Below are 16,443 nucleotides of genomic sequence, written 5' to 3' on the forward strand. Positions count from 1 at the left end.
GGGTAGTTTTCAACAACAAATAGCTGTCATATAATGACAATTTAAGAATTAATATTATATTCTCTTCAGTTCATTGCTGAGGGCGCAATTTTTGGTTTGTATTGAATTTTCAGTCAACGAAATTTTGGCATGTGCTGAGCTTGATCCTGACTTTCTATTGCGGTCAACATCAAGCCAAATCAGTCACAACTTCACACACACATTTTAGCTTGTGCCAACACTGTCCAGATGCTCGACTTGTGCAAAGATCTCTAATCATGTTGAAATCCAAGGCATAAGAAATGCAAAACTGAAATTCAATTAAAGTTCTAGATCTAGTAAAAATTGAAAATTTGTGAAAATCAGTGATTCTGACATGCATGCTTAGTACAATATCTCTCTCTGTCCAATCTTTACATTACTAACATTCAATTGTTGCAATGACTCTGTTCATTTATTTACGTTGACCTTTACCTTTGAACTTTGGTTTACTAATGTTACATGAAACTGGATCACGTAGCAAAAAATTACTAATTTGTGATTTTTGGATATTGATACTTGTTAGTTTTTAATACAAAACTAATAAAATAAATTAATTTTCAAACTAAGGCTGAGCAAATCTCACATAGCATGTGTGGTATAAATTGTGTTCTAATTTTACATCCATCGTTTGCCTTCCTGGATATGTCTTGTAACTCGTATGGGAATATATTGTATGAGCTCGAACCACTTCCATTGAAGCACTGTATTATCTTATTACTGAGTTTTTTTACCTTTTTTCATTGAATTGTATTACTGTGCGGTATTCATTGCAAAGAAAGGGGTTTAATGAATGAAGTGTTGCATGCTGGTAAAATGGGAGCATTTGGGTATGTCAGGAATGTGGTTGGTATTTCATTGGAATGGTTGATGGTAAAAATAGTGCATGAAATGTAATATGTATGACATAAATACTGTTATATTAAAATGTTTTCTTTTCTGTTAAACAGTTGCATTTTTGAAAGCCACAGGGCGTTAACTAAAAAATAGTTCAATGCTATTCAATTTTTAACATTCTTTTTTGTTTTGAGGTAATTTAATAATTTACTAGTACGGTAAGAGTTTAACTTTATTGTTAACCAAAGTTGTATTGAAGATGAAATTGATGGAATTAAATATCCAATGATGCATTTATATGACTTATTTGCAATTGTGTCATTTACTGTATTGTTTTAATTTTATGTCAGAATTGTCAGCAAAAGAGGGTTTATTGCTGTGGTGTCAAAGAAAGACGGCTCCTTACAAAAATGTCAATGTTCAAAACTTCCATATCAGGTAAGACGAATTAAGATGTGAATACTCTTCAGACAAAGTGACGTGTGACATAGTGTGTTACATAGTTTGGTTTGCTTATAATGGTTGTGAACCATTTCAGTGGATTGTAGTAATTGTCTAATCAAGCATGAGATAAGTTTGACCATGTCGGCCTCTGCAGACGACATACTCACTGCAGACACGTTAATTAATCACTGGGTTTTAATTTCACAGATTTTGCTGATCCATAAAATCTGCTAAATAAAAACACATAAAGATGTAAAGAAACAATAGAACTACTGTAACATTTTTCAAAGCATTAAAATAGTGAAATTAAATGCCAGTGAAAATAAATGGTTTTACAGTGCAAGTAGTAATATTATTACAAATTATACACTCGTCCCCTCATCTGAAGACCACCTAATAATTTGTTCATAGAATGAAGAGAAGGTGATGCATTGGACAAATTCTAATTACACGTTTTGAGTAATAAAATTATGTTAGTCTAGTCAGCTGTAGTATGACTTTAATCTGAAATTGTGTAGCAAAGATTCAAAGGTTTGATTGACAATTTTATTTATTGCCAATAAGATAAAAACAAAACAAAAAAACGTCAAGATAGATACATGTATATGTAGCTGAATGCAGTAGAATCATTAGAGGAAAATAGAAATTTGGTTGTCCAACTTAGGCCATGTTTCTGGTTAGTTGGTAAAAACAAACATTTTTTCGTCTTCTTCATCATCATTGTTGCCATCTGAATACACTGTTTTATCAATTTAAACCATGCATTATTTGTAAAAAAAATCAGCATTTTGATAGTGAACCTGTACATTCCAATAAGAATATTCAGTACATGCATTCTAGGCATGAATTGTACGTCAAGTGGCCTCTTTCTTTCGTTTTTTCTACAAAATGTGCTGAAAAAAAATTGTGTGAGTGGCCCATTTTATACTGATGCATGCAACAGTAAAAATTTGTTGGGAACCTTTTAGGATCACAGTGCATGTCATCCAATGAAAGTGATGGCTTCTATTTTCTATTAATATAAGTGTATCATGGGAATGAATATTTGTATTACCATACTCATCTGACTGGTAGCAGTCAGGATTCTCAGCTTAAAAACATGCTTTTTTTATGGCAGCAATTTCTATCAAAAAGAGTTTTTTTTTCTTCAAAACCCGGTGATAATTTTAAAAAGGTAAACTGAATGTAGAAGAAGTATCTAATACCGGTACCTCTGAACACTTAACATGTCACGTTGAATTGTGGTTTCCCTGTTCATATCACATTCATGTTAATCACAATGGACACTGCAATTATTCAGAAAAGTATAACTGATGTTCAATGCCCTGGTACGTCATACGAGTATGGTATTATTTAGTGTGCTTGTTATTGACTTTGCTGTTATATGCACATACCGTATTTGCTCTAGTAGCAGCACATCTCCAATAGGGGCCTACATGAACTTAAAACAGCATTTTTTGTAAACTACTAAAATAGGACTTAGTTTGATCATAGTACAATTAAACTTGTCAATCGTTATTAATTTGCAAATTCTAATGTATTCTCCTTCTCTTTTTTCTCCTCAGTTTCAAAGATGGTTTGGCATTTTGTGCCCTGATCCATAGACATCGTCCTGATCTGATAGACTACCATTCACTAAAGAAGGTATGTTGGGTTTTCTAATCATTATGCAGTGAAATGGACAAGGCAACAACTGGAGACCATCCACTTAACTATCATCTTAACATTGAACACTCTAGAATCACATATCACTTTGTTAACTTTACATCTCAACTCATGTATTGCTAGTCATATTATGGGATGTGCAAAGTGAATCTGATTCTGGTGTGCCAAATGTGCCACTGTGTTCTGTCTTTTCAATATGTGGTACCAAATATTTATTTTTCATTTGAGTATTGATATAAGTTTTAACACAATTTTTTTTTTTGTTTCTTGCATATTCACCATCTATAACAATTAATTGAACCATTTTATGAGTTGACTCACAACTTTCAATTTTACATCACATGACTTATTTGTTATTTATGTGAATAACCATGATCCCAGTTGTATTGCGCGTTTAGTCTGCTTTACTGCATAATGGATAAGGAAAGCCTAGCATTCGTTCTTTAGGGTTTTCAGTACAGCATGGTATGCATGTTGTACCTTAGGTGGTAATATAAAGTATGGAGAACCTACGCAGCATGATATGTTTCTTAATCTTTCTTCTTTGTATCTTCGAGATGAGTTGAGATTCTATGATAAGAAACCACACCCACGTATACTAAACTTCTCATGCACAGTGTGTGTTATCAAGCAGATATATAGCAATATCACAGTGTTATAATGAGTGTTATATGTACTTTGATTTGATTTGGAAGACACTGATAGTATCTTATGTGCACCTCTGAATATCTGATAAACTAATGTCATGTGTATAACTTTATGTCTACCCACTATTTTCCTGTCCCACTTTCTGCTCTTGTGCATGCTATGAACATGACCAAGTTGTTCCTTTTGAGGTAATTACACATTAGCATACACCTGCACTGCACTTATTAAAACTGTGTATACGAGTTTTTCATTTTATTTGATTACCATGCATCATGTAATCCCTCTGTCTCATCATGGAGTTGGTTTCAAAGAAGGGAGATCAGAAGATGAGTAATGTTTTCTACATATGAATGGTTGAACGGAGGGAGTTGAATCGAATCGAGAGATTAATTGGGGGGGGGGGGTGTTATAATGTTGTCAGTTTCTAAATATATTGTACATACTAGGATGATCCTCTGACCAACTTGAACACTGCCTTTGATGTGGCTGAAAAATATCTGGATATTCCAAGGATGTTGGACCCAGAAGGTAGGTACCTGCACCTAAGACTCCACTGTGTAAAATGTACCAGTCACATGGCACACAATATACATTCAATGCTCTATCTTTGTCTAAGTGTGATTCACTGTTAAACCCAAACTGACCAGGACTTTATTATTATAATTGTATGATGGTTTATTGACTATTGCTTTACAAACAATATGCTTAATTTGTTTTGAAGGATGTCTTTGAGTGCTATTTTGTGAACTGTACTGACAAATAAACTATGAAAAGAATAAATATTACTAGTATTAGTTAGTTCCCATTCTCTCTGTATCAAGCTGTATCTCGCACTTGATCAGAAATATGCACATTTGTTCATGATTCTTTTGAAGATGGTCGAATGGCAGCCATTTTAAAATGAAAAATGTATCAAAATTGTGCATAATCAAGGGTCAGAGAGGTAAAGGGGGAGATCATTGTGGGAAATATGCAAATGACTTCCATTGTTACACATTTTGCACTCTTTCGGGCTAATTTCATAATTAATAAGTTAAATTATTGAAAATACATAAATCACATATCATTAATAAATCGTGTTTAAATAAATGCCTACAATATGGAAATAGATCAGTAGAAATCAAGAGTAATACAAATTAAATACCGTCCTCAAGGATCAAACTTTACTTAGCTCATAATTGTATTGTTTGTTTTTTTCCAGAAATTATTAACACTCCAAAACCTGATGAGAAATCCATTATGACATACGTTTCATCTTATTACCATGCGTTTGCTGGTGCCCAAAAGGTAAAGAGTATATGATGTGTGTTTTTGTGTATAATGTAATGTTTCCCAGTTTATGTATTTAAGGTAGAGATGCTATTTTTTTTAATTTCTGGGATGTGCACAAAAAAGAAGCTGAGATAATTGCTAATTTGCATAACAATTCACTCAGTAAGAAGTTTGCTCTTGCTCACAATTAAAATGGCTGTAGCAGTTTCAAATTTAAATGTATTATAGTTTGGTAAAAAGTTAAATATAGTGCATAATATGGAGATCCCGTCATTACTTTCACTCCCAAATGCCCATGAACCTGTGTCTCTACCTTAACAGGAGTGTCTTTTTTTCTATGAATGAATGTCCACTATGAAGTTATCACTTGATATCTGTACAACAAATATGAAACACATGTGTTGTAATACCTGTGAAACACTACTCTCACTCAAACTGCTACTACTATAGCAACAAACATGTAGACATTTCAGGCTAATCATCACAACTTGTAAATGTGTTGTAAGTATCATTGTTATATGACTTCCACAGATTTTTTAAAAGCTGATGGTTGTCGCTGAAGTGTAATTCAAATTCAATATGATTTTGCCTTTATTAAGCACATGAAAGTCAAGGCAGATGATACTGTAATAAAAGTATTTTGTGGCCACTACGTGATACATTGGATATGCTGTATCTTTGATTTGCTGCTGCACCAAGTAATGTGTGTACTCCGATTCATTAGGTCAATAACTATTGCTTAATATAACATTTCTTTATTTTTATCATTAATGGATGTGTATTTGGTGATTAGTTTATTGATGTTTATATTAAAAGGTATCAGGAAAGTAATTTTGGTGTTGATGTTGTTTGCTTTAGGCTGAAACTGCTGCAGGTCGTATCTGCAAGGTGCTGAGAGTCAATCAAGATAACGAACGTCTCATGGAAGAATATGAGAGATTGGCCAGTGATGTAAGTATCACTTTTTTGTTTTGTTTTTACGACACTGGTAGTAGCATTTTTTAGAAAGTACTATCGAAATGGAAACTATTAATTTGGGTTCTGATAACTTCCTTATTCCTTGTTATTCATTGACTGATTTAATCAAATTTGTTTTTAAATGTAATATACAGTCAAAACTCGTTAATACGAACTCGGTTACAACGAAATACCGGTTACAACGAACGAACACCGAAGTCCTGTTTGAAAATCCATTATCCCTATGGTAATTGACAACGCTTAGAACGAACTCGTTTATTACGAAAACCCGCTTAGTACGAAAGGATTTTCTCTGAAAAACAATGGTCTGTAACACCTCTAGCGAACATTTCATTCGCTCAAACAGCTGCGAAATCCTAAAACGAACCGCCAAATACACGGTGTTACGCTTCCGCTGTTGGCAGTGGGCTTGAGCTGTGCAGCGTAAAATAAAAACAATGTAGCCATTCACTGGGCGTGAAAATCTTTTGTGTACGTGACTTCCAGTGTCTAGTCACTTTCGACGCCCTTGCTGCTCGAGTTTTTAATTTTAAGATTCACAATAAAAAAGTGTGAAGCATGGACGCTGTAAATTTTAGATAAATTACGGCGACTACGAGTGAGATGCCAGTTTCCGTCCCGACTTCAAAATGTCAACTCGTGTCAAACGGCGTGCCTTGTCGTTGGACTGTAAAGTCCAAATGATCAAAGCGATTGAGTCGGGCATTCGTCACGGCGATGTCTGTCGAAAATTTGATGTTAAACCCAGTACACTGTCAACGATTTTAAAGAAAAAAACTGATGTTTTGAAGATGTTCGAACACAACAAAATTGAGCCGTGCCGGAAGCGAATGCGGTTTTCAGCAGTCGACGACGTTGAGCAGGCATTGCTGAAATGGTTTACCAGTGCCCGTTCTATGAATGTCCCAATCAGCGGTCCTATCCTCCAGGCAAAGGCCGAAGATTTAGGACAGAGAATGAAGCATTCCGAATTCAACATTTGTATTTTCCATTTTAATATTATTTTAATAAACATGACAACGTTTATTTCAATACTATTTGTGTGTTTTTAATGCTTGGTCTAGTGTTTAAAATGGCGCCATAGTTTTGTTTACCCTGACTTATGGTAATTAGTTTGTTTCTGTAAAGCGCCCTCTAGTGGTGATCGGTTATTACGAACACCGGTTATAACGAATATATTCACCTGGGGCCTTGATATTCGCACTAACGAGGTTTGACTGTAATGTAGTATAAAAAAATAAGCTGAATGCCTAAATACTCCTTAATTGATTGAAAACACAGTGGTATCAGAATTATGTCATTCACTTTGTGACTTGTATAAGAGTACTCCAAATTGGTATCACATATATTTAGCATTTTCTGTACCCTGTGTATCACTCATTCGGTACTAAATATCTATTTATTGAAATTATAGCTTTTGGAGTGGATTCGTCGTACCACCCCCTGGCTAGAAGACAGAACTACAGACAATACACTGCCCGGGATTCAGGATAAACTACAGGAATTCCGTGACTACCGCCGCCATCATAAACCCCCAAGAGTTGAAGAGAAAGGAAAGCTGGAGACCAATTTCAATACACTACAAACTAAACTACGTCTCAGCAACAGACCTGCATATCTTCCCACAGATGGTAAAATGGTTTCGGTAAGTCACAGTTGTCTTATGATGTCAATATTTTTCTACTTTCCTCAAAGTCAACTTTGGGTTTAGAAAACTTAAAGTTAATGTTTTTGTAATTCACAAACATTGTATAGGAAATGTTAGTATTATAGTAGTTTTTATATTTGTAGGATATCGCTAAGGCATGGAAGGGACTGGAATTAGTTGAGAAGGGATTTGAAGAGTGGCTGCTGGCAGAAATGAGAAGGTAAAAATATTTCTATTCACCGTTTTATACTAAAGCAAATTCATATTGAACACATTATTTTGGTTATGGGTTCCATGCAATGCATTGAACACATGTAATTTCTTTGGGTTATTCTAAACAAAACTGACATTAGTTTTCTAATCATGTATGCTAATATACCAATAATTGTCCCGTTGCTATTGCCTGCAGACTTGAACGCTTGGATCACTTGGCTCAGAAATTCCGACATAAATGTAATATTCATGAAGAGTGGTCTGGTGGTAAGGAACAAATGTTACAAGCAAATGATTTCAAAGGCTGTAAACTGCATGAACTTAAGGTATGTTTCCATTTACACTTATTGCCTGTATATGTATATTATACTTATCCAATTAAATCATTAATTTGTAATTTTGTATGAACCAAACCAAGTTGACAGTCGTCTTTTGTCTCTTTTCTCAAAATAAACCTGCATAATTTCATTACTGGCCTATGGAGGGCGCCCTCATTTGCCAATACATAAATTACTTATGTTTTTCACTGCAGGCCATGAAGAGGAAACATGAAGCGTTTGAGAGCGATTTGGCGGCTCATCAAGACCGTGTAGAACAGATTGCTGCCATTGCCCAGGAACTCAAGTAAGTCTTGATGTTTAGTATGCCAGTACTTGTAGCTTGTAGCCAAATATTCTCATATGTCTGACTATGGTCCTTTATGATCAGTCCACGTTTTGTGATATTGATTAAAATGTTGACTTGAAAAAACTTGAAGAAAAAATTAAATGTTAAAACAAACTGCTGAGATACAGCATAGAGAGCGTATTATTACCATGGCATTCTTCTGCCAACCTCCAAGTTTTTATGAAGATGTACTCATAGTTATTAACCACATGATGTACTTATTTTGTAGTGACTTAGATTATCATGATATTGGTTCCGTAAATACACGTTGTCAGAAAATTTGTGACCAGTGGGACGTCTTGGGTACACTGACACAGAAAAGGAGAAGTGCCTTGGATGTAAGTTCTCAGTTCATTTGCTTCAATTCTTTTGTCATCTGTATTTCTTTCTCTGCATTCTCTATTGCTTCATGATGTCTTTCCGTGAGTACAATGTACATGTACGTACAACTGTATGCCTTTACATGTCGCTAGGAACAGACAATCTTCAATAATAGGATATGCATTGTATGCCATTTTGTGTTCAGATTGCTTGAATTTATGGTTATTGATTATCGGTGTTTGATGGTGTGGTGGAACCAATAGTTCTTGTTTGTGCATAAACACAATGAGAGATACTATGTAAACATGTGTATTAGCAACTTTTATGGATTATCCTTTAATTTGTGTGAACTCAAAATCTTTGCAATAACCGCTCCTCCAATTGCTTTGGTACTTGATATATGTGTACCTTTCATAGACCTTTATTGGATTAGTTCTTTCTGTCACGGTTACTAGAAGAATGGTTAGGAAACTCTATTATTAGATATACTAATTATCCATTAACTTTAGTTTAATGTGTGTCAAACCACTATGACGTCATCGCTTATATTGCTATCTCCATTTGTTTTCGGTGCGTGTCCACTGAATTGAAGAAATAGAAATCAATAAGCCGAAAGATCAACGTACAAGCATCACTGACTAGTGTGCGAAAGTTTTCTGATACTCAAGGTTTCGCTGTTCTCGAGAAAAATTTTGATAGTTTGTTGACAAATTTGCCGTCTGTGAATCAAAATTAACCATGGCATTTGAAACCCAACATTTTATTATCTGCGAATGTTCTGAAATGTTAGTATTCGTTACTATATTAATGTTTTGGTATTTTAATGTGGAACTGTGATTATCATAACTAATTTAAATCGTAACTTTTTTTGTTAGTGACGTCAGCCATTTTGTCTACGTTTGTCATAAGAGTTGGAGAAAATTGTTGAAAAATCAGAAGGAACTATGTTTCAGTACAACACATTGTTAAATTAGTATTTATAGTTTACATTGTTGTAATTTTAAGTTAGATACTAAGTTGTTGTAGACAATTTTCATCGTTTCAGTAAGGCGATTGTAAGTCTGCGTCTGCTGATGTCCAATATTGTGACGACATTTTTTACCCCAAAAATGTATCTCGGAAAGTTTTTTTTGTACATTCAATCTGAGTTTTATATTAGAGAACTATGATAATTTAAACAATGTTTCTTTTTTCTAGAAGTTTGCAGACATTTTTCTCCAAAATAGCCAGTTTTTCCCTGATCGCTGTCATTGGCAGTGTCAGTGATACAGGAAGTTGTATGGTTTCATAGTACAGTTTTAATATATCTGTATATTTAATATATTTTTTAGCTCCGCTGTCGACTTTGTCGAGCGGAGCTTATCATATGAGTGATTGTCCGTCGTCGTCGTCTGTGTCAATGTTTTACTTTTTCGACTTCTTCTTGAAAACTACAAGCCTGAATGCTTTGATACTTGGTGTATATGTACCTTGGGTAGACCTCTCTCAGACTTGTTCATTTCATGATGATATCTTCAATTCTCTAATTTTAGTGAATATTTTTGTCATTTTTGGTAAAAAGTGATATTTTCGACTTCTTGTTAAAAACCTCACGTCCAATTGCTTTGATATTACATATATAGGTACTACATGTGGACCTCTCTCAGATTTGTTCATTTCATGATGATATCTTCAATTCTCTAATTTTGATGAATATTTTTGTAATTTTTGGTAAAAAGTGATATTTTCGACTTCTTGTTGAAAACCGCAAGTCCAATTGCTTTGATATATTATACATATATGTACTACATGTGGACCTCTCTCAGATTTGTTCATTTTCTAATGATATCTTCTGTTCTTTAATTGCCATGTGCATTGCTAACAGCGGAGCTATCTCAGCCGACAGGCTGCTTGTACATATTCATACCAACTCCTGACAATACTGTAAAAATAACATTAGAGAAAACCCTAATCGATAGAATCGTCTTTGAACGAATATGTAATTGTATGCAAACTACAATCTCCACAACCTCGGCAGTATGCTAATTCCCTTTGTTTTAAACGTTGAATGTAGAGAGTTTCCTAACCGGTCTTCTAGTAACTGTGCTTCTGTGCATTAGGGGAATACTCAAGACTCGGTGATATTGTTGAGTTTTCCTATAATAATAATAACAAATAAAAATTACTTTTTTAGGAAGCAGAAGCTATTTTGGACAGAATTGATCACCTGCATCTGGAGTTTGCAAAGAGAGCAGCACCATTCAATAACTGGATGGATGGTGCAAGAGAAGATCTTCAAGATATGTTTATTGTGCATACAGTGGAAGAGATTATGGTATGTACCCAAACACTATCTAAATATTGAGTTTTGTTAAAATGAAGTTTGGTGCTTTGAAGTAAGCTCATCATTCCCATGTAACTTCTATTGTATGCACTACGTATCCTAAACTCTATAAAGTAATATGAAGTTGGTATATTAGTGGCATCAATTACATTTGGCGGTCAAGTGAAACTGTACTGTGATTTTACTTAATGTAATGATCCGAATTTATGTATAATATGACAATTGTGATGTAAAAATGGTTTCTCTTGTACTGTAGGGATTGTTGGATTCTCACGAACAGTTCAAGATGACATTGGGTGAAGCTGATAAGGAATTCAACGCTATTGTACAGCTTGTCAATGAAGTACAGCGTATTGGTGCACAATACAATGTCCCTAATGCCAACAATAATCCCTACACTACACTAGTTTCAAAGGTAAGTGTGATGGCTACTATACTGAGATGCAATATATATGCTTGCTATAGTTGTCTAGTTGTAAAATTATTCAGAATTTTATTTTATTTTGTTCAAGATGTATCTAACAACTGATGCTATGTTTCTATTTTCCTAGGGTTATTGGGTAAATGTATATACACAGAATTTCCAAAAATTGGGATAGTCAAACGACTATGCTAATTGGGCCATTCCAGTTTATATCTGCACCCCCCCCCCTGTTGATGAGCTTGTGTGATTACTTCATACAGGGTATAATTTCCATGGATGTATAAGTCATACAAAGTTTTATTTCCAAATCACCATTCACCATACAGTGATGGAAATCCAAAACTATAGTTCCTACTTATGGTGTTGATGAGTTTCGTTGGGCCACCATACAGAGTAGGATTTCCAAATATACTGTGGAATACTTTATTTCTGTTGGAATTAATTTTCACTGAAAAGGCTTTTTTGGCATTTTGCAGATATAAAATGGAATGGCCCATTATGAGCTTTTGCTGTTTATTATATCTCAAGTGATTGGTTTTAATATTAACTGCTTTTAGCTACAGTCAGATGTCTTAGATATTTGTCATAGATCGTTAATTCGTTTTAAATTGAATTTCATTGTTAATTGGTATTTACAGGATATAACCACAAAGTGGGCTGATGTTAAGAAATTAGTACCACAGAGAGACAAATCTTTACAAGATGAATTAGCTAAACAACAAGGTGAGATAAAAAAAAAAAAAAAAGAGTAGAATGTGACTAGACCAGTACATGTTGTATGTGGGTTTTCTTATTGACGCCATCCTATTATTGGTTTTTTTCTTCCTGTGTCAAGTTCAGGTCTGTTAGGAACTGAGATTTACTGTTATTTTCATCTTTCTATAAAGTAGGTCTTTTTGACTTGGACTTGAGCTTGAGTAGTCAAATAGCGCCTCCAAATGTTGTCTTGTCCTACATTGTAGATAACTTTAGCCTAGCTGAGCTCACCTGAATTCTCTTTAACACTGGGCAGATTTAACTGCAGACTGAGGCTGGAGACTGCCATCCCCAACTGGCTCACCTGTTTTTGTTTGACATGCATATATGACATAAATGATTTGAAATAGACAGCAAACCCAAGGTCCATGAAATGATATGCCATTGTAATAATGTGTAACTAAATAAAACTTTACAACATATTATGAAACCTTTATGTCTCTCGTTATTCTTAGCAAATGAACGTTTAAGGCGCCAGTTTGCACAGAAAGCAAATATTGTTGGGCCGTGGATCGAAAGACAAATGGAAGCTATTGCAACAATTGGAACTCAGATGACAGGAACATTGGAGGATCAATTACGTAAATTACGACAATATGAACAGGCTGTAACACAGTATAAACCAAATATGGATGAATTAGAAACATATAACCAAGCATGTCAAGAAGCGTATATCTTTGAAAACAGACATACTCAGTACACTATGGAGGTAATCTTACTAATTGTTGTAAGGGTTCGTATTGTCTTGTGTCAACATAATGCTGCAAAATGAGACAACTGCTCAAAAGACAAAAAGATTTGATGAATGAATAATCATAGATAAAAATATTGACACATTAGTCTTTCATTATGTATCTTTCAAGTAATGTTGTCCTTGTAGATTAATACCTGAACCTGTTTATATAATGTGTATTTTGTTTTCTTGGTATAGACTATTCGTGTTGGATGGGAGCAGCTAATGACTGCAATTTCTAGAAACATCAACGAAGTAGAGAACCAGATTCTTACTAGAGATGCTAAGGGTATCACTGAAGAACAGTTGTCTGACTTCCGTGCTTCCTTTAACCACTTTGATAAGGTAAGATTCAGGGTATGATATGATATGTTCAACTAATCAGAGCACCCAATTATAGGTTGATATGTTGAAATCCCTAGAGAACCTACTTCATGGCTTAATAGATTGAAATGCAATTCAGGGCCAAAATTCAACTTGTGGTAGAGGTTCTCTGGAATAAATTAAGACTTAATTGCCAAGCTTCTTGTTTGGAAGGCTAATCTTCGATTTTGAATTAATTTTTAATATGTACACAGAAGTTCTGATATCTTGACCAACTTTGATTTAGGTATTTGTTCTATATATATTTCAAGATAGTGGTTAAATTTCACTTAAAAATAGACTTCTTATAGTGAAAATAACCCAACCAATTTTCTTCTTATCATCTTCAAATTTGGGAATTGCTATGAAATGTCAACCAAGTTCAATTTTGGTGTAATTTAACTAAAGTAAAACATATGTTAGGTTTAGAAACAAGTGCAGGGAATAAATGATATTCAAATTGTTAGTAATATGCTCTCCAAGATCTGTCATAGTAAACTGATATATTTTCATTACATGTATGAGTATAAATCAAAAGATTATTGGCTTTTTTCAAATCTGGCTAGTATTTTAATTTTGATTCTATATAGCATTATTATTTGTAACTTTTCTACAATTCATGGGATTTGTTTATCTTTTATGCTATTATGATAACTTAAGTGTTCTTATCCAATTTAGGTCAAAATTTTAGTCAGTCTTTCCCATGCAAGGAAAAGATTGTGCATTGCTAGTTTGTATACACCCATCCATTTGTTATTTAATCTAGACAAGGACAAGGTTGTTATGTTTGGTCTGAACAAAAACAATTTTGGTGTATAAATAATTTGAAAACATGAAATAGAGCCCAGGTAGAATCCAGTGTTTTCTGTTATTATTGAAATACTTAGAAAAGTTTCTTGTACTTTTTTGCAGAAACGTACACTGCAGCTTGAGCCCCGTGACTTCCGTGCTTGTCTCGTAAGCTTAGGTTATAACATTCGTGAAGATAAGATCGGTGATCAGGAATTTTCACGAATTATGTGCATAGTGGATCCAAACAATACAGGCTACGTGACCTTCCAAGCATTTGTTGATTTCATGACCAGAGAGATGACTGACTCAGATACAGCTGATCAAGTGATGGCTTCATTTAAAGTGTTGGCAGGTGGCAAGGTAAGAAATATTTTCAGTATGCTCTTATGCGAATAATATATAATAAAACTACAGCGATTATGTCAATTGACGTATTATAACCTTATAATGAAATTGAGCAGCAAATATTCGCATTCAGTGATTGAATTGTTAATATCGTTGCATGCTATATCATTTCTACATTCAATATAAAACAAAGTAAAGTGCTCAAATGTGACGTCAATAATTTAATGTTGATGACAGTGTTAGTCCCCGATGTTTTGACCCTTGTGTGTCCGTGCGTGCTTGCGTGCATGTCTGTGCGTGTGTCCGGACCTGTATCTTAGAAATGCCTGGACCAATCACAATCAAACTTCACACATACATCATACATGATATTATACATATGCACGTCAATTTGTTTCACGATATGATTCAAGATGGCCGAATGGCAGCCATTTTTGTACTGAAAAATCATCAAAATCAAGGATTTCTCGGCTGTTTACAGATGGATTTTGTTCAAACGTGGTATATACATTAGACATTATAGGACCTTAATGCAAATCATTTTGTTCAGATGAGATTAAAAATGGCTGACTGGCAGCTATTTTGTTTTAATGAATGGGCTTCTAGAGCCATATGTCTGACTTGCTTTCACTGATTATGTTTAAATTTTAAGTATTCATTATACATCATGTCATAGATAGACAGATATATTGGTTTGACGATCCTATTTAAATGGTGGCCATTTGTGTGATAAAAAATTATCAAATATCAAGCGTTTCTGGCATTTATGGATGGATTTTGTTCAAACTTGGTACATACATTAGACACACAGTCAGCTGACGCACATGTGATAATAAAATAAATACGATATTTACTATATGGGTGTCACCATCTTGAATGACGCATAAAACTACATGTATATAAGAGACAAGTTGTGAAACGTGTTTTTTTTTTTCAGATTCCTACAAATCAGGACAAAAATACCAATCTTTCAAAAAAATACGGTCCGTGGGGGTTATATTAAGCCAACCGATAACAAAATTCGGCCGAATTCGCCGTTTTTGTGTGGAAAAATCCCTTGCATACGAACACCTAATTACCCGAAGAACCTAGAACACTTTCCTGGGGTATTTAAAACTAAAAATTGGCATTCCAGCTCAGCAGTCAATCAGCGACAGCCTTACACTTAGATGACAATTTCGGTTTTTCCTCAAATATCGAGCATTTCTTGCATTTTTGGATGGATTTTGTTCAAACTTATAACAAACATTAGACATTACAGGTTCCTGATGCACATCATTTTATTTTTCAGATTGGATTCAAAATGGCTGCCTGGCAGCTATTTTGTTTTAATGATTGGGCTTCTAGAGTCATATCTCATAAATGCTTTGACTGATTATATTGAAATTTTATATATTAGTTATACATCATGTTATATATATATGTCAATCTTTTTAATGTTAAAAAAATCATAATCCTGACATGGTTATATTCCAGCTATATTACTATAAACAAAACTATATATCTTAAATTTGACAACTAACTGGGACTGTGCCATGCATGGCTTGTTTACTCAAATGTTTTGAACAAATGCTAATACTGTTTGTTCTATTATAAGCTGCATATAAACCAACATTTTTTTTATATCATAAAAATATTACTTATTTTAAACACAAAAATAAAATTCTTATTATGCACGCCTACTGACATAGTCCAGGCAGCTGAAGTTCTCCACCCAGTGACTAGTTTCTATGGTGACCAATGTTAATATTTTATAGAATCACATTAAAAAATAAGCAATTTTCAAATTTAACTAATTTGCTAATGTCATTGGGTTTATGGTGAAAGATGTGTTGCCAAGCTCAAAATGTATGAAAAAAAAATACAAACAACTCAAAACTTTCTGTTCACTAGATGTGACAGTTGACAGATCAAAGTTCACTTCAAACAATTCAACAACTAACCCAGGATGTAATTTAAGTGAACGTGCCTACAACTTGTGTTTATATTTTTTCGCT

General features: G+C 34.1%; 1 protein-coding gene across 1 annotated transcript in view; it reads left to right on the plus strand.

Moving 5' to 3' along the window:
• LOC100374060 (alpha-actinin-like) overlaps positions 1–16,443 on the plus strand; it is a 46,484-nt gene that overhangs the window by 27,184 nt on the left and 2,857 nt on the right. Inside the window, exons 4-19 of the mRNA XM_002731202.4 lie at positions 1,206–1,293; positions 2,865–2,943; positions 4,059–4,140; positions 4,814–4,899; positions 5,743–5,835; positions 7,277–7,507; positions 7,654–7,730; positions 7,920–8,049; positions 8,256–8,347; positions 8,619–8,727; positions 10,884–11,024; positions 11,290–11,448; positions 12,096–12,180; positions 12,669–12,922; positions 13,145–13,291; positions 14,222–14,461. Coding sequence (XP_002731248.1) covers positions 1,206–1,293; positions 2,865–2,943; positions 4,059–4,140; positions 4,814–4,899; positions 5,743–5,835; positions 7,277–7,507; positions 7,654–7,730; positions 7,920–8,049; positions 8,256–8,347; positions 8,619–8,727; positions 10,884–11,024; positions 11,290–11,448; positions 12,096–12,180; positions 12,669–12,922; positions 13,145–13,291; positions 14,222–14,461 — 2,093 coding nt within the window. The remainder of the gene's footprint in view (positions 1–1,205; positions 1,294–2,864; positions 2,944–4,058; positions 4,141–4,813; positions 4,900–5,742; positions 5,836–7,276; positions 7,508–7,653; positions 7,731–7,919; positions 8,050–8,255; positions 8,348–8,618; positions 8,728–10,883; positions 11,025–11,289; positions 11,449–12,095; positions 12,181–12,668; positions 12,923–13,144; positions 13,292–14,221; positions 14,462–16,443) is intronic.

Source organism: Saccoglossus kowalevskii, chromosome 2 (genome assembly GCF_978046115.1).
Source record: "Saccoglossus kowalevskii chromosome 2, keSacKowa6.1, whole genome shotgun sequence".
Taxonomy (NCBI): Eukaryota; Metazoa; Hemichordata; class Enteropneusta; family Harrimaniidae; genus Saccoglossus; species Saccoglossus kowalevskii.